At 37.7% G+C, this 25370-nt stretch overlaps 1 protein-coding gene across 1 annotated transcript in view; it reads left to right on the forward strand.

Moving 5' to 3' along the window:
• Positions 1 to 25370, forward strand: part of LOC126470562 (proto-oncogene tyrosine-protein kinase ROS) — a 564149-nt gene that overhangs the window by 354533 nt on the left and 184246 nt on the right. Inside the window, exons 7-9 of the mRNA XM_050098499.1 lie at positions 15992 to 16139; positions 19645 to 19770; positions 25032 to 25338. Of these exons, the coding sequence (XP_049954456.1) occupies positions 15992 to 16139; positions 19645 to 19770; positions 25032 to 25338 (581 nt within the window). The remainder of the gene's footprint in view (positions 1 to 15991; positions 16140 to 19644; positions 19771 to 25031; positions 25339 to 25370) is intronic.

Here is a 25370-nt window from a genome sequence, read left to right on the forward strand (position 1 = left end):
CAATTGGAGGATCATGTGTTCTTCTTGCTCACATGTTTTCATCTCCCAGATTATGTTTATTTTTCTAGTGATGAAGATGAATTTTGTGGTATTGGCAGGGTACTTAAGGTAGTTTTACAATGGGCCCACTCATATGAATAAAGGCATTGGATAAAAAGGCATTATTTGGGATTTTTCGGTTGTGGCAAGTGGTTTGCAGGGCATGGCTGGATGGAAAATGGATATTTTTGGAAAAATAGGGAGAATTCTTCTCATTTTGGCTTCAGGAGATGACTAAAGGTTTCGACCTTAACAAAAACAGCTATCAATATATTATACTCTGGGATGCTCATATGTATTGTATAGCTTGGGTTTAGCCATTCTGATTTGAGGAATATACTCACAGAACAGTTCTCTTGGATAGTTCCAGAACTCCAGTGTATTCATGAAGTTGCTTGTGTACTTATGGAGAAGGCCAGAATCATAATAGATATGTCTCCTCAGTTACTTTTATGCATTTAGAGTTAGCTCTCGTATTTGACATAAGGGTTTTTCATTCTCATTATTTATACTTCAGAATGTTACTCTCTGCCGCTAGATCATTGTTACTTCCAATATGAGTCCATGTTCTCCCTTCATCCAGAACTCATATTAACTTTCATACTATGGTAACTGTCCAAAAACGCAGATATACTGCTCGATTTTCTGCGGGAGAATACTTGAGGGACCATCAATTTGGTGATAGTGAGTGGCAGTTTGGAAAGTTATTCCTACCTTCCAGTTGGTGTTCAAGATGTCAAAGTCTAAAGAAACAAAATGTGTAGTAATGATGTAGGTAATCAAACCTCGAGATGATAAGGATTGCAACCAGTGAGCTACAGTGTTTTACTTCCTTTCCTGAGATAGACTCTTGTGGAAGGCATTGACAAGGAAGACAGTGTGAGATGCTTGCATTTTTTAAAGTCATGTGGCATCTGGAAATAGTGTGAATAAGGAAAAACATTGATTTGTGGGTAGTGGAGGAATGTAGGTATTATCAAACTTGTGGTAGAAGTTCTTGGATTTTGCAGTGGAAGTACCACCTGTGGTGGTTATCCTCAGATCTGTTGTGGATCGAACTGCTTCCTCTTGCCAAGCATGACATGACCCTCTACTCTTCGTGTTGCCATTTGGAACCTGAAACAGTGTTAGATTGTAGCCACATGAGAAAAAATATTATTTCACTCTTTAGGTGAAACAGAACTTATCATATATGTACATCTTACGAATTTTCCTATTTTACTGATGTTTTGTTCTTGTGACAAAGAAGCTTTTCAAAAGTTTCGAAAGCAAGAGATTTAACTGTTTCTTTTAGCAAATATATCTTTCAGCACTGCACTGGTAGTTCCTGTTTCAGTAGCTGCTAAGTAAATTGCTGTCTTCAAATAATGTTAGCATTTGTCAGATGTTTTCACCAAGTGATTTCATATTTTTTACATAAAAAGCTGAGTAAGCTTGTGAACTTCAATTAAGCTGTTTGGTATATTTGTTATGCAGGCTGGAAAGGGGCTAGAGAATTTTTAACTTATTCTCTTAACGTATGATTTATTGTAACATTCTCGTCTACTAACTGCTCTTATTGTTATTATATTCTTTATTTGTTTAACCAGTGCACCATGCGAACTTCCTTCACTATGATTATGGTCCCTCATTACTCCAGTTTTTTTTAAATTACTGCTTTTGATTGAATTAATAGTTTAATTTGAATGGAGTTAAACTGAAATAGATAAATTACATAAAATAAAATTTAGCAAGCTACACTGTTAAGGACGTTTAACAGAACACTAGAACGGAGTTTAAAAAAAGGAAAAAAAAATCATCAGAGCTTCTCCACTTTCAGTAAAATGCTGAAATTCCCACCCTGTTCACACACTGTGCTAATAACTTGTACACTTCTGAGTAGATTGTGAAAAAGATTATTTGTGCAGTGTACCCACAAACATGTACAGAAAGACAATGCTGTAAGTTTCAGCACCTCATCAAAAAAACTGGGGAATAATAGGATAGATCACACTCAGAGAATCATTTTTGCCAAGGAATAAATCATTACCATCTTGTCATTGGTGCATTATGTGCATGATTTTAATACCTTGGGTACCGTATTTACTCGAATCTAAGCCGCACTTTTTTTCCGATTTTTGTAATCCAAAAAACCGCCTGCAGCTTAGAATCGAGTGCAAAGCAAGCAGAAGTTCTGAAAAATGTTGGTAGGTGCCGCCGCAACTAACTTCTGCCACCGAATATATGTAGTGCTACACAGGCATGCTTTGTAGGCACAAAGGTAAATCCTGGCGCCAAACCCTCTGCATCAGTAAATGAATTAAAAGCAAAAAGGTGGAAGACGAGCTTTTTTCTCTGCCCCAAGTTTCGATCACTGCATTTTCATGCATTATCCAACGAAGTAAATACAAATTCCGTATTGTTCATCTTCGAATGTAGCAGCATTTCAATGTACTACGAAAATCCGACTGGCAAGACTGTTTGGGATGTTTGTCAATATGGCCAACTCTACGTTCTGAATTTTTTCCTTCCTGTGAGAAGAGATCGTTGCTAATAGGAACTTTTATGAATTGTGAATCACATGCAGCATTCTCTTCACCATAAGAATAATACGAATATAAACATTTTGCATGTATTGTTCCATGTTTGCTGCTATCTCATTTAAATCCTGCCTGCCTAATAAACTATGAAACTAGAGTGAGTCATGTTTATATTCATATTATTCTTATGCCTAATAGTGATACAGTTAGAAATAAAGCATGGCAATTGACTAGATTTTTAAATCTAAGATGACTGTAATTTCTGTGCAGAATGTAATGTACTAAAGAGGCGCCTGCAAAGATTTTCAAACGGAGAAAAATTTTCGCGAAACTCTCGTTCAGAACATCATCTATCATATCCAGTCTATTATTTGGTTCTTGTTGATCATTATAAAAGAAAGCAGCAGTGTAAATAACAACAAATAGCAGTCTCTTGCCATTGTTTCGCTAATGAGAAGATTCTCTTCTTCTTCTTTTTTTTTTTTTTTTATTGTAAGCGGTGGTAGCGCGCACAAAAGCAAGCCATGCTGCGGGTGGCGACAGGCCATAAACACACACTATCAGAATGCGACAAACAATGCATGACACAGTACAGTAATGCATTTTCAGCTTAGAGTGAGAACGGCACTTATCAGATCAAAGAAAAGTAAGCAGTCAATTCAAACCAGACGAAGCACGTGAAAAAGGAAGGGTACCCGTATAAATACGGATGGAGTGCCTGACGCATAGCAATGGCTACCTGGTAAAGCTTAACTGCTAAGCTTACTACTCGAACCAAACTACTGTAGCTGTATCATCATTCATTCGACCTAAATTGTGTCTCATATTACAATGGACCAACTTTGTTTCGATTTGGAGGTGCGGCCTAAAACTTTTCTCTCCCCTTGAACTTCGAGTCTCAAATTTTGGGTGCGGCTTAGATTCGGGAAAAATTTTTTTCCCTTGATTTCGAGTCTCATTTTTCAGGTGCGGCTTAGATTCGAGTGCGGCTTAGATTCGAGTGCGGCTTAGATTCGAGTAAATACGGTATTGTTTGCACTGCAATGTAGCCAATGTGTAGTTAGTTGTTGAGTTGTTTCTAATCGTTCACTGTGCCTTACTAGTTGTTTACAGGTGAGATTCTGGTTCCATCATCGAGTATAAATTGTTTGAATTCATTGATGTGACTGTATAGGTTAGGTGATAACGGAGGGGATGCATGTCATATCTATGAGCAGGTTTAGTAATAGGCTATATCCACAGAAAATCTGGTATGTTATTTATGCCTTCAAGAAACAGAGTCTCCATACTGAGCATGTGGGCTGTGGAAGGCATGATATGAGAACAATGGATGTTAAATACCTCAAAGGTTTAGTAGCACAGTTGCAACCTATATGCGTGCATATGCTGTTGACATGGGCCATGTAACCATTTGGAGAGTATTTCAGCAGTATCCGTGTGTACAATCTTCATGAGGTGTAGACACTAGGACTACGCAATATTCCACATCATATATAATCTGTGCAGTGGTTTCTTCATTGAAATGTTAATGATACTGCCCTCCATACACATATTATTGAAATATAGGATTTACTTTATACATGAAAGATATTTTAAGAGGCAGAATAGTCCTTAAACTATAAGAACCCACCTGATACTGTTGTGTTATCAGCCTTATAAAGTATGTCTGAAGAATCGATAGTCTTCTCAGTGGCTTCGCAGTGTGTGTCTGCCACCTGCTGTCCTTAACACCTGCTTTCAGCTGTATCAGTGCTGATGCAGAGGGAACTGGTGCCTTCCAAATCTTCTTCTTTGTGTGATGTCAGGTTACCATTACTAAAATCCTCTATTCTGATACCTAATGTCACTTTGGTCCTGGACAGTGCCCCGTCTTTGAATAGACTTGAGTTCCTAGAAAAATCATCTCCCCAAATATTTCCCGATTGTGTGGTTTGTATCTAAATATTGCTACATGCCACAATCCGTTTGAAAGATTGTTGAAGTCATTCAAGAAAACAGGCTTCAGTAACATGAAGACATTGATCCATCCTAATTTACAAAGGATTTGCTTTAATACTATCATTCCAGGTAATAGCTTTCTAGAAAACTGTAGCGTCCTGGTCTCAACAGATCTGTTATTTTACTTCCAATTTCATTACCTCTCCTCAACTTACTCCACACCTTAGTTGCTGGTTATTTCCCAGTAATATGACTTTCATCTATGTTTCTAGATATCTAGTCCAAGATTGCTTTGTGTCCTCCCTTGTGTAGATCCCACCATCAGTGTCATGTAATTTGACATCCTCTGATCACTAACAGGATGAAGACACAGATGTTTCCTTAGTTTACAGGTATATGATGAAGAATGGCTCCTAGCCATCCTTCACAAAGGGTGCCAAATGTGGTTCTTTTCTTCTCCAGTATCCATTCAGTTCACATAGTGCAGCAAACACATTAAATAACAATCTTTCATGGAATTTCAAGCCCTAAGTGACATTTTAGCTCCATACGATCTGAAACTGACTGTGTCTAGCAACTTTCTGGTGTCATGCAGCCATTAGTCATCCAATTTGAAGTCTCTGATCACTGGGATATTCAAGTACCATAGTGTCTGATAAAATACCAATTGATTCATCATGACTTGGTACTCAGGGATGAAACCAGTGATACTCATGCTTGACACTCAGTATAAAATTTTGCTTTTCAGAACTTACTGCTTCTAAGGTACACAGTAACAAAAAGTCCAGTTCTTCCATTATTATTCTTCTACTGCATCGTGAAATATATGGTCTATATTTTATAACAATCTCATATGTCAACTGAATTGATTATTCAACTAGAATGACACATAAAATGGATGCCATTCCTCCTACATGCTGCACAGTAACAGCCTATACTTGGTGACAATGACTTGTAGTATAACAATCACCTCACATCAAAGACAACATTTTCTAGATGAAATCAGGGAAATGAGTTTGAAAGCAGACAACATGCATTGTGTCACTATTTCAAAATTGTGCTATAGTTCCTGAATTTCCTTATCACACTTTTAATAAAGTTCTTGGTTTTAATGAGAACAGCACGTACAACAAAATACTGAAAAGTAGATACAAAAACTACTGTGAGTATTTTTGAGTTCCTACTTTTATATCTTATTTTATTGAGTAGTCCTAGTTTTTTAGATGTGAGAGAGAACATCATGCTTCATTGGTGGAAAAATCGTGTGTGGAAAGCAAGTGGGGTCTGTTGCTGTTGAATATTTTTAGTTTCCAAAGAACGAGTAAATGATGTAACTATGAAGATAATCCACTGAAGAGAGGAAATAAATCAACTTAGTTAGCCTCTTCTTGGGATGCGGAAAAGTTTTGAAAAAGACTGCATGATAATAACAGTAAGATGCAGTTGCCAACACAGCAGCATTGTATTGGAAAATAGCAAGCAGAAGAAAAATATATGCAGAAAGAGAACTGTTGTAAGGACTGGGAGAACCTTGTTTATATGAATGAGTTGAGAAAATATTGTTGATTAGATATTCATATGATAGATTACTGCTGACGATATATAACAGGTATTGAGTGGCAGACTGTCACTAGAAAAGAACAATTACAGCTAATCTATAAGAAAAAGTTCTTCAGAGAGCTAATAACACACACACACACACACACACACACACACACACACACACACACGTGAGGAACAGTCTCTGTTGTTTCCTGTCACTGTAGCTTGACTGGGTCAAGTAGTGCACTTAAAACCTGCCACAAAGGGACATTCTCTCGCTATTTGGTATCGCTCATCACTGGAACAACTGAACCACTCATTCACATCAGGGCTTTGACTACCTCTCACCATGTGCTGCAATGACAAATATAGTTTACTTCGTAAGTGGAAGTAAACTGATAACTTTAAAACTAGGGCAGCCACAACTGAAGTAATTATACATAATTCATTGAACAATTTGTACAGCATAACAGGTGTTTACTTATGGGTGTTAAAACCATTAAAATATTGAACTGAATAAAAAGTACAATAGTCCACTGTAGCTGTATTTATTTAAGTCCATTAGAGACTCAGACAACCAGTCTCACAGATTTTAAGTTGCATCTTCTGGTGTATATAATGCTATGTCCTATGTTATTGCAAGTTATTATAGAATGCCACAGAGTAACAGCTGGCGTGGCTAGGCAAAGATAAAAACTATCATCAGTGATGAATATCCAGTCTGTATTAAAATCATGAACTATTATCACTTTAACAATTAAAATGTGTTCCTGTTGGCATATGTCAAGCAACAGACGATGCCTCTCATAAACGTTATCCAGAAAAATATTGGGTCTGGAAGCCAACATGCTTTTGACACCCGTAACTTGCGTTGTCAGCTGCTATGACAAATATATTTAAGAGTGTCAGCTTCCTGAACCAATATTTTACTGTATAACATTTATGAGGGCATTGTCTGTTGCTTGACATAAGGCTCTGAGCACTATGGGACTTAACTTCTGAGGTCATCAGTCCATAAGCCCCCAGGAACATTTTTTAATCAGTAATGTCATGACAATTTGTGATTTTAGCACAGGCTGGACATTCATCATTGATGATGGTTTTTACCAGTGGAAGAAGTCTGAGAACTGTGCCTAGCCATGCCAGCTGTTACACTGTGGCATTCTGTAATACCTCCCTATACCTCATGACATAGCATTATATACACCAGAAGATGCAACTTAAAAGTTGCAAAACTGGTTTGTGAGTCTCTATTCGACTTAAATAAATATAACTACAGTGGACTGGATTTTTGGAGGAAGAAATGAGGTGGAAACAGGGCTAAAGTACTATGAACAAGTAAAGAAAATAAATATTATGCAGACATCATTAGGGCTAACCTTCAAACATGAAAATAAACAGATTATGAGCAGGTATTATAATCTACTGTCTGCTGCAACCTATCTCCACAATGCATGAACAGTGGTGATTTGCTTTAATGAGTATGAAGGTTCTTTCACCCACCCACACACACACACACACACACACAAACACAAACACACCTGCTGTACCACCTCTGTTACCAGCCTCCTGAACCATGAATCACATCTCTGTGGAAGACCTATTCAATTTTTGTGTGTGTTTCTGATAATGTTCGATTCACAAAAATACATAAAATGAGGCTTATTCTGCAACATTCATAATCTGCTTTTATGTAATGGAATGATTAACGTAAAAACTTTGCTTAAATTACTGCTTGTTCTAAAAATTTACAAATTTAACTCTACTAATTTGATTCCTTGCCATTTACATGGAATGTAACTATATTTGTGAAGCACCGATGAAAGTTGTGGTGTTCTCAAGAATTAACGTTGCTGAAAACTTGTACATATAATGTGTTGTTGGTACTGTAATCATATGTTGTTATGGACTCCAAAGAGTGGAGTCACATAAGGAAAAATTGGTTTACCTCGTTTAGTGTACTCCTCACATCTGATTGAATGTAGGCTAGGATCTAAAAAAAAAAAAAGAAAAGAAAAAAAAACACAAACTGATTTTTTTTGTAGACTACACTTTAGAAGCAGTTTTCATTGGTAAAGAGGAAATAAATACAAAAAAAAGACAGCAGCTTATTTATATTGATTAGAATATGTGTGCTATGTGTAATTGAGTTCCATTGTAATCCAATGATGGTATTTCATGGTTTTTATGTTTGTGAGAGATAACAGGGGGAGTAATAAATAAATACAGATGTTGAAGACTACCTAGAGGATTTAATTTGTAGGTGTGTCGCCAATTGTTTTTAGCCATGTGTGTTGTAGCAAAAAGTGCAGCAAGGCTGTATCAAAGGGTATTTATTGTGCATACAACTATGTGTTCATTAGAAAACAGGAAAACTTCAGAAATGAAATATTTAAAAAATTGCAGTATTAATAATAATATAAAATGAAGCGTAAAGTTAGGAACTATGGGAAATACTTGAATGAAAATTCCCATGTCAACATATCAACTAAGTGAACTGCCATAGAAAATTAGTATGTTATCTCCAAACCAACATATTAAAAAAAATTACAAAATTATCAGGCATGTGATCAAATCCAACAGTTAATTCAGGGAATGGCTTCAAAATCTATGAGGCATCAAAGCCCATTGCAGTTCTTCCTACTGTACATCTGTGAAATGATAAACTGGGAGAGTGTGGAACACATGTGCTTTTTGTCATATCCTTTTTCTAAAATTTGAACGTGTTGAGAATATAGACACAGTGGGACTCAGTCACACAGACTGTACTGCAGAATTCGTAAACACATTCTCAGTTCAAATATAATACATTTCCTTGAGACAGAAAACCTTCTGTCCACAAATCAGCATGTCTTAGAAAGCATCACTTGTGTGAAATTCAACTGGCTCTTTTCTCACACAGTACTACTTGGTTGAAGGGCAACTGATGGGTTCCATATTCCTAGATTTCCAAAATGTATTTGATTCAGTGTCCCACAGCAGACTGTTAATGAAGGTGCAAGCATATGAGATAGATAAAGCAAGTGACAACCATTTGTTCATTGCTGACATTAGAGTTGCACTCTACCAAAACTAGTTCATCTACCAAAACTATAGTTTGGTAGCTTTGGTACAGTACATAAGTGATATAGTAAATGGTAGGATTGTCAATAGTTTTGGTAGCATTGGTAGGGAATGAAACATAAACAAATGTGTGAAGAGAAACTGGAAGCTGATGAATTTTCTTTGTTGCTTATTTCTTTTGCACATAATTAGAACTGCACATCATTGAGTGTTAGTCCGTTGTGTGTTTTATATCCTTGCAAAATATCAGTTGCATTTTACAAGTAATAAAAATTAGTAGATCATGTAACTTTTGCACTTTTAGGTAATCAAGGCAGTTACTTTTGCTGCATATACAGTTTACATCCACAAACATAAAAAGCTATATAATTATTGTTGTTATTTTGTCCTCAATAGAACAGCAAGGCTAGAGTTTCCTGTTATTGTTGATAAGTATAAAAATTGTTTATGAATAACAGAAACATGTTTTATATTTTTTCATGGGAGTATTGAAGTGATGTTTTTTCTTTTTTATCTGTCTCGTTTTTTAGAAAAATGCATTTTCTAGTGCTATATGATAAGCCTGTATTTTTTATTTTTACCAGAACAACACTCTGTTTCATGTTAGAAATCAACAGTTTTTGAATAAAACCTGAATCAAACATTAACAGTTTCAGTTTTGCTATAAATACCATTATTTTTAATTACCGGGCAGGAGGATAGCTATGTAGAACAAAAATGTTCCATAGGTTACACATGCATATACATGTCTATACTCAGTTTCTATATAGTTCAAAGCTTCTGTTGATGGTTCACCATTTCCAGTTTCTAGGGGAATCTAGTAAGACACTGACTGCATATGCAGATAAAGTGATCAAACTGAGGGAACACCTGATTAGTATGCAACAAACCTAACATACAGGTAATGCAGTTATGACCTTAACTGATGAAAGATACTTGCAAAACTACCCCAGTCTACACCTACTTATGTTAGTGTATGATATCCCATGGTAGTTTTAACTCTAGCTAAGGTACTTGGGTACTGTAGTTTCCAAAAAAAGATGTTGATTATAATGTTTTTGTAGCATCTTTACGGGGATTGTGCTCAAGTATCCAAGATCAGTGACAAGTAGGGTTCACAGAGAACATTGAACATTTACGAAGGAGCAATGTGAATGCTGGTAGACCTGTATGATTCACAACAGGGTGTCATGGAAATACAGAAAAATTTTGACTGACAGATATTCTAACAAGATCTAACAATAACTTGTGAAAACATTGTCAGAAAACCCAAGAACCAATTTTTAAATTGGACTTTGCTAATATCCTTCAGCCCCCCATATATGACTATAGTAGGGATCAAAATGAAAAATTATGTCACAAAGGGTAAAATAGTAAATCATCCTTCTGACCATCTATCTGTTAAAGGAGCAGGAAGAAATTTTGATGCTGCACAATAAAAAATATTAAAACATTCTGTTGCTGCAGAAATTGCCTTCTTATTGTACAGTTTAATACCCTGTTCAAAAAAGTTAAAAAAAGTAAGACATGCAACAAGGTTTGAAGTCACGCATACTGTGAAAAACATATGGGTTACCAAAATCGGTGAGGCATGTGTTTTGTGAACATTAATCAATAATTGAATTATGAAAGAAACATGGCATTTCACATAATGATGTTAATTCAAAATTTCTGTAATCCACAAAACACCTTTATAACAATGAAAACAATCAATTATTGATAAAATTAATTGGATAAATAAAAATGTACTCACCAAATGCAGCAATACACTCACGTAAAAGACTGTTGTGATTGGCAAGCTTTCGGAGCCAGTGGCTTCTTCAGGCAGAAGGGTTGAAGGGGAAGGAAGAAGGGTGAAGGAAAAGAAAGAATTGGAGAGGTCTAGCAAAAGGGGTAGAATTTGGAAAAGTCACCCAGAACTGCAAGTGAGAGGAGGCTTACCACATGGTATGTGGAAGAAAGACATTTTCGGGGACTGCATTGGACGAGATTCGAAAAACTGAGAGCTTAAAGGTGGAAGATAGGGTAATATGCAAGACAGAAATTACTACTAAAACATCATGAATGAGTTAATAAGAGTGAGAAGCTAAGAGCATTGTACATAACAGAGGTGGGAGGGGGCAGTGAAAAACATACAGGAAAGCTAATTAAAGATGTAGAAAACTAGAACGGAGTGAAGCAAAGAGTAGTTACAGTGAAGAAAAGCTGAGACGGAAGAAATTAACGTAAATTAAGGCCAGGTGGGTGGCAAGAACAAGGACATGTTGTAGTGCTAGTTCCCTTGCGGAGTTCTGAGAAACTGGTGTCTGGGGGAAGAATCCAGATGGCGCACATTGTGAAACAGGTGTTGAGGTCACGAATGTCATGTTGTAGAGCATTCTCTGCAACAAGATATTGCAAGTTGCCAGTATATACCCTCTGCCTGTGCCCATTCATCCTAATTGACAATTTGGTGGTAGTCATGTTGATGTAGAAGGCTGAACAGTGTTTACATAATAGCTAGTATATAACATGTTGTTTCGCAGGTGGCATAACATGTACTGTCAAAGGGAGAGCCACTTGCGAGACAACACGTCATATACCAGCTATTATGTAAACACTGTTCAGCCTTCTACGTCGGCATGACTACCACCAACTTATCAATTAGGATGAATGGGCATAGGCAGAGGCTATATACTGGCAACTTGCAATATCTTGTTGCAGAGAATGCTCTACAACATGACATTCATGACCTCGGCACCTGTTTTACCACACTCGCCATCTGGATTCTTCCCCCAGACACCAGTCTCTTAGAACTCCGCAAGGGAACTAGCACTACAACATGTCCTTGGTTCTCGCCACACTACTGGCCTAAATTTTCATTAATTTCTTCTGTCTCAGCTTTTCTTCACTGTAATTTCTCTTTGCTTCACTCTGTTTTAGTTTTCTACATCTTTCGTTGTCTTTCCTGTCTGTTTTTCATCGCCCCCTCCCACCTGTGTCATGTACACTGCACTTAGCTTCTCACTCTTATTAACTCGTACATGATGTTTTAGTAGTATTCTCTGTCTTGCATATTACCCTGTCTTCCACCTTTAAGTTCTCAGGTTTTCAAATCGCTTTGGATGCAGTCCCCAACAATCAGTCTTTCCTTCTCATCCCATACGGTAAGTGTCCCCTGACCTGCTGTCCTAGGTGACTTTTCCAAAATCTACCCCTTTTCCTAGATCTCTCCAGTCCTTTTCCTTCACCCTTCTTCCTTCCCCATCAACCCTTCTGCCTGAAGAAGGAGCCACTGGTTCCAAAAGCTCGCCAATCACAACAGTCTTTTATGTCTGTGACAAAATAGTTTTAGTTACTTATTACAGACTGAAAAATGAAAAGAGTAAGAATATAGTTGAAAACAAAATAGCAAGCATTTGCATTGTAAACAAGTAATAATGATAAAGCTTATGGTGCCAGGTAGGCTGTGAATCAGTAGTGGGGAAAAATACTGACATCAAAAAAAGTTTTGCATCACATCAGTTCTCAGAGTTCCGGAACCTGTACAGAAAATTGGAATAGAGATCAACATAAACGTTATTTGCACCCTTTTTATTTCTTATGAGAACAACACATTCCATGTTTTACCACCATACAGTGAGACCTTCGGAGGTGGAGGTCCAGATTACTGAACACAGCGGTACCTCTAGTACCCAGTAGCACATCCTCTTGCATTGATGCATGCCTGTATTCATCGTGGTATACTATCCACAAGTTGATCAAGGCACTGTTTTTCCAGATTGTCCCACTCCTTAACAGCGATTCGGTGTGGATCCCTCAGAGTGGTTGGTGGGTCACATCATCCATAAACAGACCTTTTCAATCTATCTCAGGTGTGTTTGATAGGGTTCATGTCTGGAGAACATGCTGGACACTCTAGTCAAATGATGTCGTTATCCTGAAGGAAGTCATTCACAAGATGTGCATGATGGGGGCATAAATTATCATCCATGAAGACGAATGCCTTGCCAATATGCTGCTGATACGGTTTCACTATTGATCAGAGGATGGCATCCATGTATCGTACAGCCATTACGGCACCTTCCATGACCACCAGTGTCGTACATCGGCCCCACATAATGCCACCCCAAAAGAGCAGGGAACCCCCTCCTTGCTGCACTCACTGGACAGTGTGTCTAAGGCGTTGAGCCTGACCGGGTTGCCTCCAAACACATTTCCGATGATTGTGCGACACTCATCAGTGAAGAGAATGTGATGCCAATCCTGAGCAGTCCATTCGGCATATTGTTGGGTTCATCTGTACCGCACTGCATGGTGTCGTGGTTGCAAAGATGGACCTCGCTATGGATGTCAGGAGTGAAGTTACGCATCATGCAGCCTATTGCGCACAGTTTGAGTCATAACATGATGTCCAGTGGTTGCACAAAAACCATTATTCAACATGACGGTATAGCTGTCAGGGTTCCTCCAAGCCATAATCCATAGGTAGTGGTCATCCACTGCAGTAGTAGCCCTTGGGCGGCCTGAACGAGATGTGTCATCGACAGTTCCTGTTTCCCTGTATCTCCTCCATGTTCGAACAACATCACTTTGGTTCACTTCAAGACACCTGGACACTTCCCTTGTTGAGAGCCCTTCCTGGCACAAAGTAACAATGCGGATGCGATTGTACTGCGGTCTTGACCTTCTAGGCATGGTTGAACTACAGACAACACGAGCTGTGTGCCTCCTTCCTGGTGGAATGACTGGAACTGGTTGGCTGTCAGACCCCCTCCATTTAATAGGTGCTCATGCATGGTTGTTTACATCTTTGGGCAAGTTTAGTAACATCACTGAACAATCAAAGGGACTGTGTCTGTCATACAATATCCACAGCCAACATCTATCTTCAGGAGTTCTGGAAACCGGGGTGATGCTAAACTATTTTTGATTTGTGTAGAAAAAAATGGGTTTTTTACAATCTAAATAAATGAAGCTTAAAATAATGTATGGGAATCATAAGCAATTATTTTTATGTAAATTTATCTTGTTGTGGTCATGCTGCAGTGATTTTTCTGGTACAGAATTTTGCACTGTGAGGTACTTTTAGTTCTTAACTGTGAACATGTTTTAGTCGTCCTCTTCAACTTATAAATGAGAGTGTTATTTTCACTTATGATTGTGTTTCCTGGCAGTGAAGAATATTACTAACCCATGATTGATACCATGTTTATACTGCTGCTTGCGCTATGTGTAAAACATTATTTGTTCCACTTTCTGACTTTATAACTACCATTCTTCATTCATTTAGCACCTGTCCTTAATGCATGCCTCTTTCCTTCTCTAATAAGCAGCTTGAAAAACTAACATCATTAAAATAATTATACACACTGAGGTGACAAAGGACATGGAATAGTAATATATTACATATACAGACAGTGGTAGTATCGTGTACACACAGTATAAATGAGCAGTGCATTGGCGGATCTGTCATTTGTACTTAGGTGATTCATGTGAAAAGTTTTCCACCATGATTATTGCCTCATGACAGGAATTAACAGACTTTGAATGCGGAATGGTAGTTTGAGCTAGATGCATGGGGCATTCCATTTCAGAAATGGTTAGGAAATTCAATATTCCAAGATCCAAAGTGCCAAGAATGTGCCCAGAATACCAGATTTCAGGCATTGCCTCTCACCGCGAACAATGCAGTGGCCAACAGCTTCACTTTATGACCAAGAGCAGGAGCATTTGCATAGAGTTGTCAGTGCTAACAGACAAGCAGCACTGCGCGAAATAACCACAGAAATCCATGTGAGACATACAACAAATGCATCTGTTATGACAGTGAGGCAGAATTTGGCATTAATGGCCTATGGCAGCAGATGACCAATGCAAGTGCCTTTGCTAACATCTTGACATCACCTGCAGCAGGTCTGGGCTCCTGACCATTTTGGTTGGACCCTAGATGACTGGAAAACTCTGGTTTGGTCAGATGATTCCTGATTTCAGTTGGCAAGAGTTGATGGTGGGGTTCGACTGTGACGCAGCTCACACAATGCCATGAACCCAAGTTGTCAACAAGGCACTGCACAAGCTGGTGGTGGTTCCATAATTGTGTTGGCTGTATTTACATGGAATGGACTGGGTCCTCTGGTCCAATTGAAACAATTATTGACTGGAAATCGTTATGTTCGGCAATTTGGAGACCATTTGCAACAATTCATGGACATGTCACCAGGCCACAATTGCTCGCAATTTGTTTGAAAAACGTTCTGGACAGTTTGAGATAATGATTGACCTCCCAGATTGCCTAACACGAATCCCATCTAACATATCTGGGACATAATCAAGAGGTCAGTTTGTGCACAAAATCCGGCTGTAGAGCCGCATGTCTCAATATTTCTGCATGGGACTACCAGCGGCGTGTTGAGTCCATGCCAAATCAAATTGCTCCTCTATGCTGCTCTGTGCTGGACAAAAGGAGGTCCAGCACAATATTAGGAGGTATCCCATGACTTTTGTCACCTCAGTGTGTGTGTGTGTGTGTGTGTGTGTGTGTGTGTGTGTCTGAGTGCATGTGTTTATATATATGTACTTTATTTTTCCTGTTTTCAGTGGTTGCATGAAATGTCTACTATAATATGACTATCATTTAATGCAAGTGTAAGGATCTATGTTACAGTTTCAGTGTTGTAATGTACATAAAGAAAATGAAAGTAGGACATAAAATGGAGAGTGGGAGAGAGAGTGGGTCAAATGAAAAGAGAGGGAGAGAGAGAGAGAGAGAGAGATCTGTTTATTCTCATTCATTCTATTTTAACATGTTATATGTTTCTCATTTTGGGCTTCCGTTAATTAGTATTTTGGAAACCTTTGTCTGTATTATGTGTCTTAAAGTTTCTGGTGCTTACTGCCTGTTTCTATAGGATGTGCCTGCATCAGAACAGACTGGATCATATATGTTTACAAATGTTGAGGCAAACAAGACATACAGTTTATCTGTCGCAATGAGAAACTCTGTTGGTCAAGGACCTTCAGTTTCCACTTTTGTAACGACTCCTCCAGAGCAGAAAGGTATGTGAATTTTGATACTGACAAAAAAGATTACAGAGCTCCTGTATATGAAGGCATGGTGAAAAGTAATGCCTTTGAATTTTTTATGTGAAAATGCTTAAAGATTTTTAAATGAGACAAAGGCTACTAACATTCTACATTTTTATACTTCATGTTTTTTGCAGCCCTCTGCCACTAAAGGGCTCCGAATTGTAGTGTGTAACATGGTGGTGTGTAACGTAACTCTGTTGGCACGTGAGAAACAGAATGTTGTAATCAGGTTCCAAATTCAGAAAGTTCCTCCATACATGTAGCACCCACTCCTTCAGCATGACAATGCCAGATCACACATGAGTGCTGCAACATCTGCAATAATCTGATGCCTTGGGTTCACTGTCATCAAAACTTAATGAACATCTTCGAGGACTTCACTTTGATAGTGACGAAGCAGTGCAAGCAGAGGTGAGCTTGTGTCTCTGTCAACAGAGTCAAACATTCTACAGTGTTCCAACAAACTAGTCTCTTGTTGGAAGAAATGTGTTCATCCCTGGGAGACTGTGTTGAGGAATAAATTTCCAGACATGAGGAATAATGATGTAGAATGTTCATAACATCTGTTTTATTTAAAAAGCCTTAAGACTTTTCACATAAAAAATTCTGTGGCATTACTTTTAAGCACATGCTCATACATTTTGCACTGCTTAATATCGTCATAATGGATAATATTTGTATATGCTTCTAGATTTTTAAATTGCTTTTACTAACAGAGTGTTTTGTGTGTGTGTGTGTGTGTGTGTGTGTGTGTGTGTTTGTGTCTGTGTAAGCAAGCCTAATGAAACACTGTGTTTGAAGTTTGAGCCAATTGCAGGGAGCTATAACAATTATAATTAAGGGGAATGGATATAGCCAGTACAATGAGATGATTTTATTGAAGGAATGTCTGGGGTTTCCCTTCCAAATCAGATTAAATCATTGAAAATTTTTTAACACTTTTATGCTTGGATAATGTAACAGTTAGTCATTTATAGTCAGCAGTACATCCATAAGTACAAAAATAATTGGATACTGAAGGCGTGAATAAGATTGTTTCAAATGAAGCGAGTAGGTATCGCTTTGCCTTTCCATGCATTCTAAGCAACGTAATGTGTACTGATTACCATGTCTGACTGGTTATAAAAGTGTGTTACATTTCAAGGATCTGCCACTTTTGTCTCTGTAGTCACTGCAGCAGCCAATTTGGAAATATGATATGATATGATCATTTCGATAAGATCTGAGGTACCCAGAGAGATCGTACCCTGGGAGTAAAGAGTGGAACAGTCAATAGGTCCTAAATTTGCTGGTATCTCCATTCTCAGAAAACCAAATGTAAATGAGATCCCCAGTGAATTAATCTGTGTCCAGTTACACCACTACCTGATGTCCATGATGGTAACACTCCACTTTATGGCAACTCTCTCCTTATTTGCACACCAGTTTCAGCAATGTTATGTACAGTGATACATAAGAGATTTAAATGCAGATGCATGCTATTAGTGTAAGCCAGCCAGTAGGTAATCCTTGTTCTGTAAGTATTGGGTTGACCACAGGACCTGTGTGCAGAAGCATCGTAACCTGCACACTTATTTTTTAGGCACTATACAGTTTAAAGGACCACTGATTAGATTAGATTACATTTACTTTCATTCCAATTGATCCATAGTGAGGAGGTCCTCCAGGATGTGGAACATATTAGAAAGCCATGCGGCAGTAGCCGAGCGGTCTAAGGTGCTGCAGTCATGGACTGTGTGGCTGGTCCCGGTGGAGGTTCGAGTCCTCCCTTGGGCATGGGTGTGTGTGTTTGTCCTTAGGATAATTTAGGTTAAGTAATGTGTAAGTTTAGGGACTGATGACCTTAACAGTTAAGTCCCACAAGATTTCACACACATTTGAACATGTCAGAAAAACAATAATGCATGACAAGTATTTACAACTAAAACAAATAAGCTAACGTACCTTCCACAGGTCCCAAGTGGAATGATCATCTTTTTTTTTTTAATGAACGCTATATGAAAGGAGCATTTTACAACACTCATTTATTAAGACTGCATTAATGCACTGAAATTAAAATTTAAGAAAAAATGTTTTTCTTATTTGTAAGGTAATAAACATATAAAAGTACTACCACACTACTTATTTACAATGAACACATTATTGCACTGAAATGGTGCAAAAGTTGGATGGTAGTGTATATATATAGAAATTCATCAATGGAGTAGAAGGAATTGGCCACCAATAAATGTTTAAGGCTTTTGTTAAACTGAATTTCATTGGTTGTTAAGCTTTTTATGGCTGCCGGCAAGTTATTGAAAATGTGTGTTCCTGAATAATGACACCTTTTTTAAAAGAGTAAATGACTTTAAATCCTCGTGAAGATTATTCTTATTTATAGTATTAATTCCATGAACTGAGCTGCCAATTTGAAAAATTGATGTATTTTTAATGACAAATTTGATTAAGGAATAATATATTGGGAAGCAATAGTTAGTATCCCTAGTTCCCTAAACAGGCCTCTGCAGAATGTTCTTGAGTTCACATCACATATAACTCTTATTGCACATTTTTGTGCCCAGAAAACTTTAGTTGGCTTGATGAATTACCTTGATGAATTATATCAAGAGACTGAATGCAGATCATAGAAACTATCCTATTAGTCGCAGTGTCACAAAATATCTTCCTTGTAGAACATATAAGGTGAGTTTGGATACACCCAACAGAAAACACTTCTGTATGTGGGAACTATGGGTGGTGATCCAAACAGCCTCAGATAAATTATCGGAGCATTTCATCACACACATGTATGAATCCATCTTGAAATGTCCAGTAAGCAGTTTGCAAAATGAAGTGGGCAGTGCGAGAGGTTTTCATGTATTGTGCACAAATATTGCAGAGTGATCACTTAAATTGTCATAATTCCATATCACTGTTATCGTGTTCTTCAATCACAAAATTCTGTGCATTTGGATTCAGTGTTCTGGGTACAATTACAGTCTGTACAGTGAAAGTAATTCCAGACAGTTTAAGCGATCTTGGCATGGCTGCTTCATGCTTCTGCAGCAGCCAGTCATATACAGAAATTTTGTATATGTCTCTTCGGAAAAACTGACAACAGTGCTACCAGCTGTCAGGGATTTTCTTTTGCCATATGGAGTATAATTTTCCTTCCTGTTTTGTCACTAATTGTATTTTATGAACTGCATGCTCATTAGTTTGAGCAGCAGTTTGATGGCTAAAAAACCTTGTATAAATATGCTTGAGTATGAAACATAATCAAGAGCAGAATATGTAGAAACAATATCACATGTGAAAGCAAACAGATAGTAAAATGGGTTCTGTTTGCCTGTGAAGAGAAAGAAATCTTATCCCACTGTGTGACATGTTTTCCTAGTTTTAAAAGGTTATTTATATTTTGTTGCCCATTTTCCAGAGACATTTAATGAATTATATGTATAGTTATTCATATTTCTTTATTTTCAATTTTTTTCAGTAAATGACAGCAGCACAACAGTGCAGCCAGTACTTATTCTTGCAGCTGAAGATGCTATTATAAGGCAGTCAAGGGATATGGTGGATGAACCTGTTGTCATTTATAAGACAAAAGAGAAAATTAAGGGTAAACCAACAGTGAATGTGAAATAATGTACCTTACTTACCTTCTGTTGTTATACATTTTTATTAATAGAAGTAAGCAGAATCTATGAATCACAGTTCTAAAACAGTTATTACACAGTTACTTGCTTAGAGGATGATCAGAGGAAAATTAAATTATTATATGCCATGTGTATGCATGAGGTTCACCAACAAAAATTTTAAAGTACTGTAAAATAATTATTTTATATTTTGAATGCTTAGTGTACTTACAACTTCCCATCATGTAGAAATTTTTAGTCAGTTATTTTAGTTGCTCTACTCTATTAATAATATAAGCTCAATTGTTACTCAGATATTTTTTGTTGTGAAAACAAAAATTACAGTTACACAATACAAAATCATGATATGAAACATTTAATGTGGCATCAACAAGCATAAAAATGTTACATGGGTTGACACTCAGAGTTATTCTAGAGTGAGTAGATGCATTATGCTATTGTTCCAATTCTTCTTCCACTAAAGCCATCAACAGTAGTGAAAGTGTCTCTTAAAATCTGTTATTCTTGTTGTCTAAAGACTACAAGAAAGTATACAGAATGTATGTCTGAGATTATTATTGATCAAGGCCAATATCTGCTGGGGTTGGGTTGGTTGGGGAAGAAGACCAGACAGCGAGGTCATCGGTCTCATCGGATTAGGGAAGGAAGTCGGCCATGCCCTTTGAAAGGAACCATCCCGGCATTTGCCTGGAGCAATTTAGGGAAATCACGGAAAACCTATATCAGGATGGCCGGATGCGGGATTGAACCGTCGTCCTCCCGAATGCGAGTCCAGTGTCTAACCACTGCGCCACCTCGCTCGGTCGCCAATATCTGTGTTTTGGATCACATTCTGTTGTGAATATTATGATATACTTCTGCAAATAATTTTGAAAATCTCGAGTGTGTTGGATAAATTATGTACCATTTTCAGTTGTAGCTCAACTTAGAAATTTATCTGCCATGATCAGTCTTTTTCATAGGTTTCTTGTAATAATCTTTATTCTCAATGCCCCTACTTCTCTTGAGTATTAAACTTACACACTTCAGGAATTGATGTGTTTAACTTCTTAATGTTGCTCACTCTCTCTGGTAGTTCCATTGAGATCTCAGTGTGTGGTAGTTCCATTGAGACCTCAGCGCATATCAGAGATATCAACCATTAGCAGTATTTGCATTTCAACCATTGGTCTCAGCCCCATCATAAATTTCCCTATAACATTGGAAGTCATAACATTGGAAGTCATAAAAATATGTATTTAGAATTAATATTTATGATGATACATGCGATTCTTCTATTCCTATTTTACTCAATTGTACAGACCCGTTAATTAAAAGTTATTCATACTATCGTCAGTTGCTACTCAGTAATGCCTTCTAACATTCTCCCTCAATAACCTCAATCCTGACATGAACATTTAGCCAGTTTTACTCCATATGCTTGAAACTGTGTGGGTGGAAGCAGTTACATGTGTTGTTTTGTGTAAGCCCTGAAATACTTCTTTCTCCTACACATATATTCTGTGGTTATGTTTAGTCTTGGCTTCTCATTCATTTTCACTGCACCATTAGTGTGTTATCTTTTCATAATTGCTTTAATTAAATTAAATTAAAAATTGAATGTTGGAAGGATTAGAGATAGAAATTGGAAAAGTGAAAAAAAAAAAACAAGGAACAGGAAAGAGTGGATAATAGGAAGTTTATTGGATAAAATGGATGAACACAGGAAATGAAAAAAATGACAATTTGGATGAAGGCAGAAGCCAGTACAGAAAACTGAACAATAAACTGAGAAGGTTAACTTACCAGTCTAGAGAGGATTGAATGAGGGAACAGTGTGAGCAATTAGAAGAATTGGAAAACAACTGAAAATTGGAAGAAATGCACAGAAAAATGAAATCTTTAACAAAAAGAGAAGTATGGTGGGTTAGTTAGTACCCCTATTGGGCGCCTTCCTGGGTGGCCGATGGGGGAAGCCTCCTAGATATAATTGGTACTGGGGAAATGAAATACCCAGGGCAGACCAAAAACTAACAAACATCTCAAACCCACTGGCTTTGGGATCCAACAGCCACTGGTCAGCGTCTGTTCGTCTGTTCCTCTAGTTGAGGCAGCTGCACTAAAGTCTTCTCGAACTCAAAAATCGAGTCATATACATATGATCTCAGTTGCAATCACCACAAAAACTGAAATTCAACTTGAATGCATGATGGAAAAGACAATCATTGAATCACTACTCCAGGCACTAGTCGATAGACTGGACTCACCTGATCATCAGATTCGGGGGGGGGGGGGGGGGGGGGGGGTCAGAGACACCATTCAGGAGAAAGAATAGGAGCTCCTCAAGAACTCTGAACTCTCTCAAGACTAAACATAAGAATTTTATTGGCACAATTAATGTAAACACTCTTACCAAAACAGGCAAATTAGAAGATCTCACTAACACCCTTCAAAAATTTGACATAAAAATCACTGCACGCTAAGAGACTAGAGTTACTGACAAAGGGCATTTCAACACAGAGAAATTCAGAATGTACAAGGGTAAGCCTGCCATAAAAGTTAGAGACAAACTACAAACTACCACTCCTGGGAACCAGATTCACCATACACAACTCAGCACTTGACTCAGTTATCGACTTCACCTCTCCCAATAATAGAATCTCATTACTGTCAGTGAAATCAGCTAATAAAAGCTTACACACTAATCAATGTACATGCCCTTACAAATCAACATAACAAACTGATCCTGAAACCGTGGATAATTTCTGGGAAACTCTGGAAGAAGAAACTAACAAAATACCAAGGCCCTATGTGAAAATCCTGTTGGGCAATTTTAATGTACAGCTAGGAAAAGAGAGAAAATTCGGAGATGTAACAGGCCCTTATACTAGACACAAATGTACCAACAAGAACAGTGAGAAACTAATTGACTTCTGCAGGAACCTTTGATTTAAAGTTAAGAGCACCCAATTACGAAAACCTACACATAAGCTAACCACATGGAGATCTCCCAATCTGAAGCAGTGTGAATACCAAATTGATTGCATTGTGATTTCCAAGGAAAATATGAAAGAAATTCTAAGCATCAGATCTTCTAAAGGTGCTTTTAAATCAGACCATCATCTCCTACAAATAAAGACAAATTTTCAACCAAATAGAAGGAAAAAATATCCACCCAAAAACATGAAGCCAGATCCAGAATTTCTGAAACTCAACAAAGCACAAATCATCAAACAAATTAATCAGGAAAAATCAATAGACTGGAAGAAACTAACAATGAAAATTCAGGAAGCCATGAAACTAGGACAACCCCCTCGCATCAGAAAACACCACTGGTGGAACACAGTCTTGATCAGGCAATAGCCAACCGAATAACAGCCTGGAAAAAATTCAACAGCCACAAAACCAAGGAAAACTGGGACATCTTTCTTAGAACTCTTAAACAGACTGCAATGGTGATTCGAAAAGAAAAATGAGGATATGACAACAATAGACTCCATGAAATCCAACAGGATTTTGACAAAAATAATACAAGAAATTTCTACATGACATTTAGAGAAAATCTTCAGGAATACCAAGCACCCAGTCGGTGCTTCAAAAGACCCAACAACTTGTTGGAAACCAACTCAAAAAACAACTGCAAAACATTAGCACAGTGTTTCTGCTCCCTTCTTAACTGTGAACCACAACAGGAAAAATTTGACTTCATACCCCTGGTATTCACACACCTGGACTCGAAATCCCCACATCTCGCAGAAATTACGGTGATAGTCAAGCAGCTCAAGAACAACAAAGCACCAGAAGATGGGATTATCACAGAACTCTACACTAACACAGAAACTTCATCAGCTAATCTCAGATATATGGGAGACAGAGGAAATATCAGAAGACAGAAATGTGCTCTGATCCATCCGTTACACAAAAAGGGTGACAAGATTGACACCAACAACTACAGAGGAATCTCTCTGCTCCCAGTGGTGTACAAAATCCTCTCCAAAGCACTTCTAAACGGAATAGAGCCCCAGGAAAATCCACTAATTGGTGAATACCAGGCTGGATTCAGAAAAGAGTGATCATGTATGGAACAGATCTGGAGCCTAAAGACGATACTACAAATGAGAAAATGCAGGGATATAGTAACTACATTCATCAATTACTGGAAAGCTTATGACTTAATAGATTTTGAAACCCTCTTTAAAACTATGGAGAATTCGGAATCAACCAAAAGACCCAGAAAATCATAGTACTAAAGTAAAATGCCTTGCCTTCACAGATGATATTGCTATTATCAGAAAAAAACAGGAAAGAAGTGATTCATGCAGTTGAAAAACTACACAAAATTGCACAGAAAACTGGATTGGAAATTTCATATGAAAAAACCTAGTATATGGAAAGATGACCAGAAAATAAGTCCCCACTAATCACGAAACACGGTAACATCACACAAGTCACTGGAAATTTTAATATTACTTGTCCAGTGTAACATGCATGGATGATATCTTATCTTTCTCTTATGTGAATATATTTGTGTGGCCAGTGCTGTCATATGGTGATATAAATTACTCAGGGTTGCTCTTCTGCTGATATGTAGCATATCTGCAGAAAGCAATACTATCTAGTATATTTCTTCAGTTTCTTTCAACCCTGTAGGGTAATGGGTGACTTGTTTAGTATGTTTTTTTCTTCCCAGTACCTGTTCATTCTCTTGCTCCACCAGGTTTTCTTTGCATCAGTGATCTTAATTTTGATTATGGCATCAGTCCACCTATGACCTATCACAGTATTCCTATAGCTGGATATATTGTACACTCATGCTTATGGATTTTTTTGCTTACTCCAATTTTCTCTGATCCCTCCCTCACTTCTTTCATCTGTTGTTTGCTGTTAAGCTTGTTGTATTCCATATTGTCTTGGTCAACATGTGCTCCATCCTCATGATGTGCGCAGCAAACCTCAGTATTCTCTTCTGTGTCATGCTTGAAACTGCTTCAACAATCTTATACAGTTCCTGCCTTGATCTATGTATCCAGACTTCACCTTATTTTTTGTGTTCCAGATGTCTCTCAGGATCTTTTGTTCCTCCACTGGTTGCAGGCTGTCTTACCCAAGACGGTCATCTCTGTTGCACACAGTGCAGTTTTTCTGCTTGTTGACATGTAATTCATGTCTAATTAGGCCTACATATAAACTAATTTATCTCATGTCAGTTATTTTTGCTACAATGATAATGTTTTTCTTTATACAGGGATAGCAGTTCACACATGGAAGAGACTGCTGTTTGTGTCTGATTCTGAAGGCTATGTTTTGAGGACATCGATTTCTCATTATGATTCACCAGTTACTATTCTAACTCATGCTCATACAGGCTTTATGCCGTGGGATCTGAGTGTGGACTGGCTAAATGATCAGTTGTACATGCTTGCAGAGATATCAGACTCACCAAGAAAACGATGGCAAATTGCACGGTGCAGTTTGGATGGTCGAAGCCTTACCATTGCAGTTGCTGGCTTTTTTACTAAACCACATCATATTGAAGTTGATCCTTACAATGGGTACGTGTCCATGTCAGGAAATTACAAATAAA

The sequence above is a fragment of the Schistocerca serialis genome, chromosome 3, assembly GCF_023864345.2.
Source record: "Schistocerca serialis cubense isolate TAMUIC-IGC-003099 chromosome 3, iqSchSeri2.2, whole genome shotgun sequence".
Classification (NCBI taxonomy): Eukaryota; Metazoa; Arthropoda; class Insecta; order Orthoptera; family Acrididae; genus Schistocerca; species Schistocerca serialis.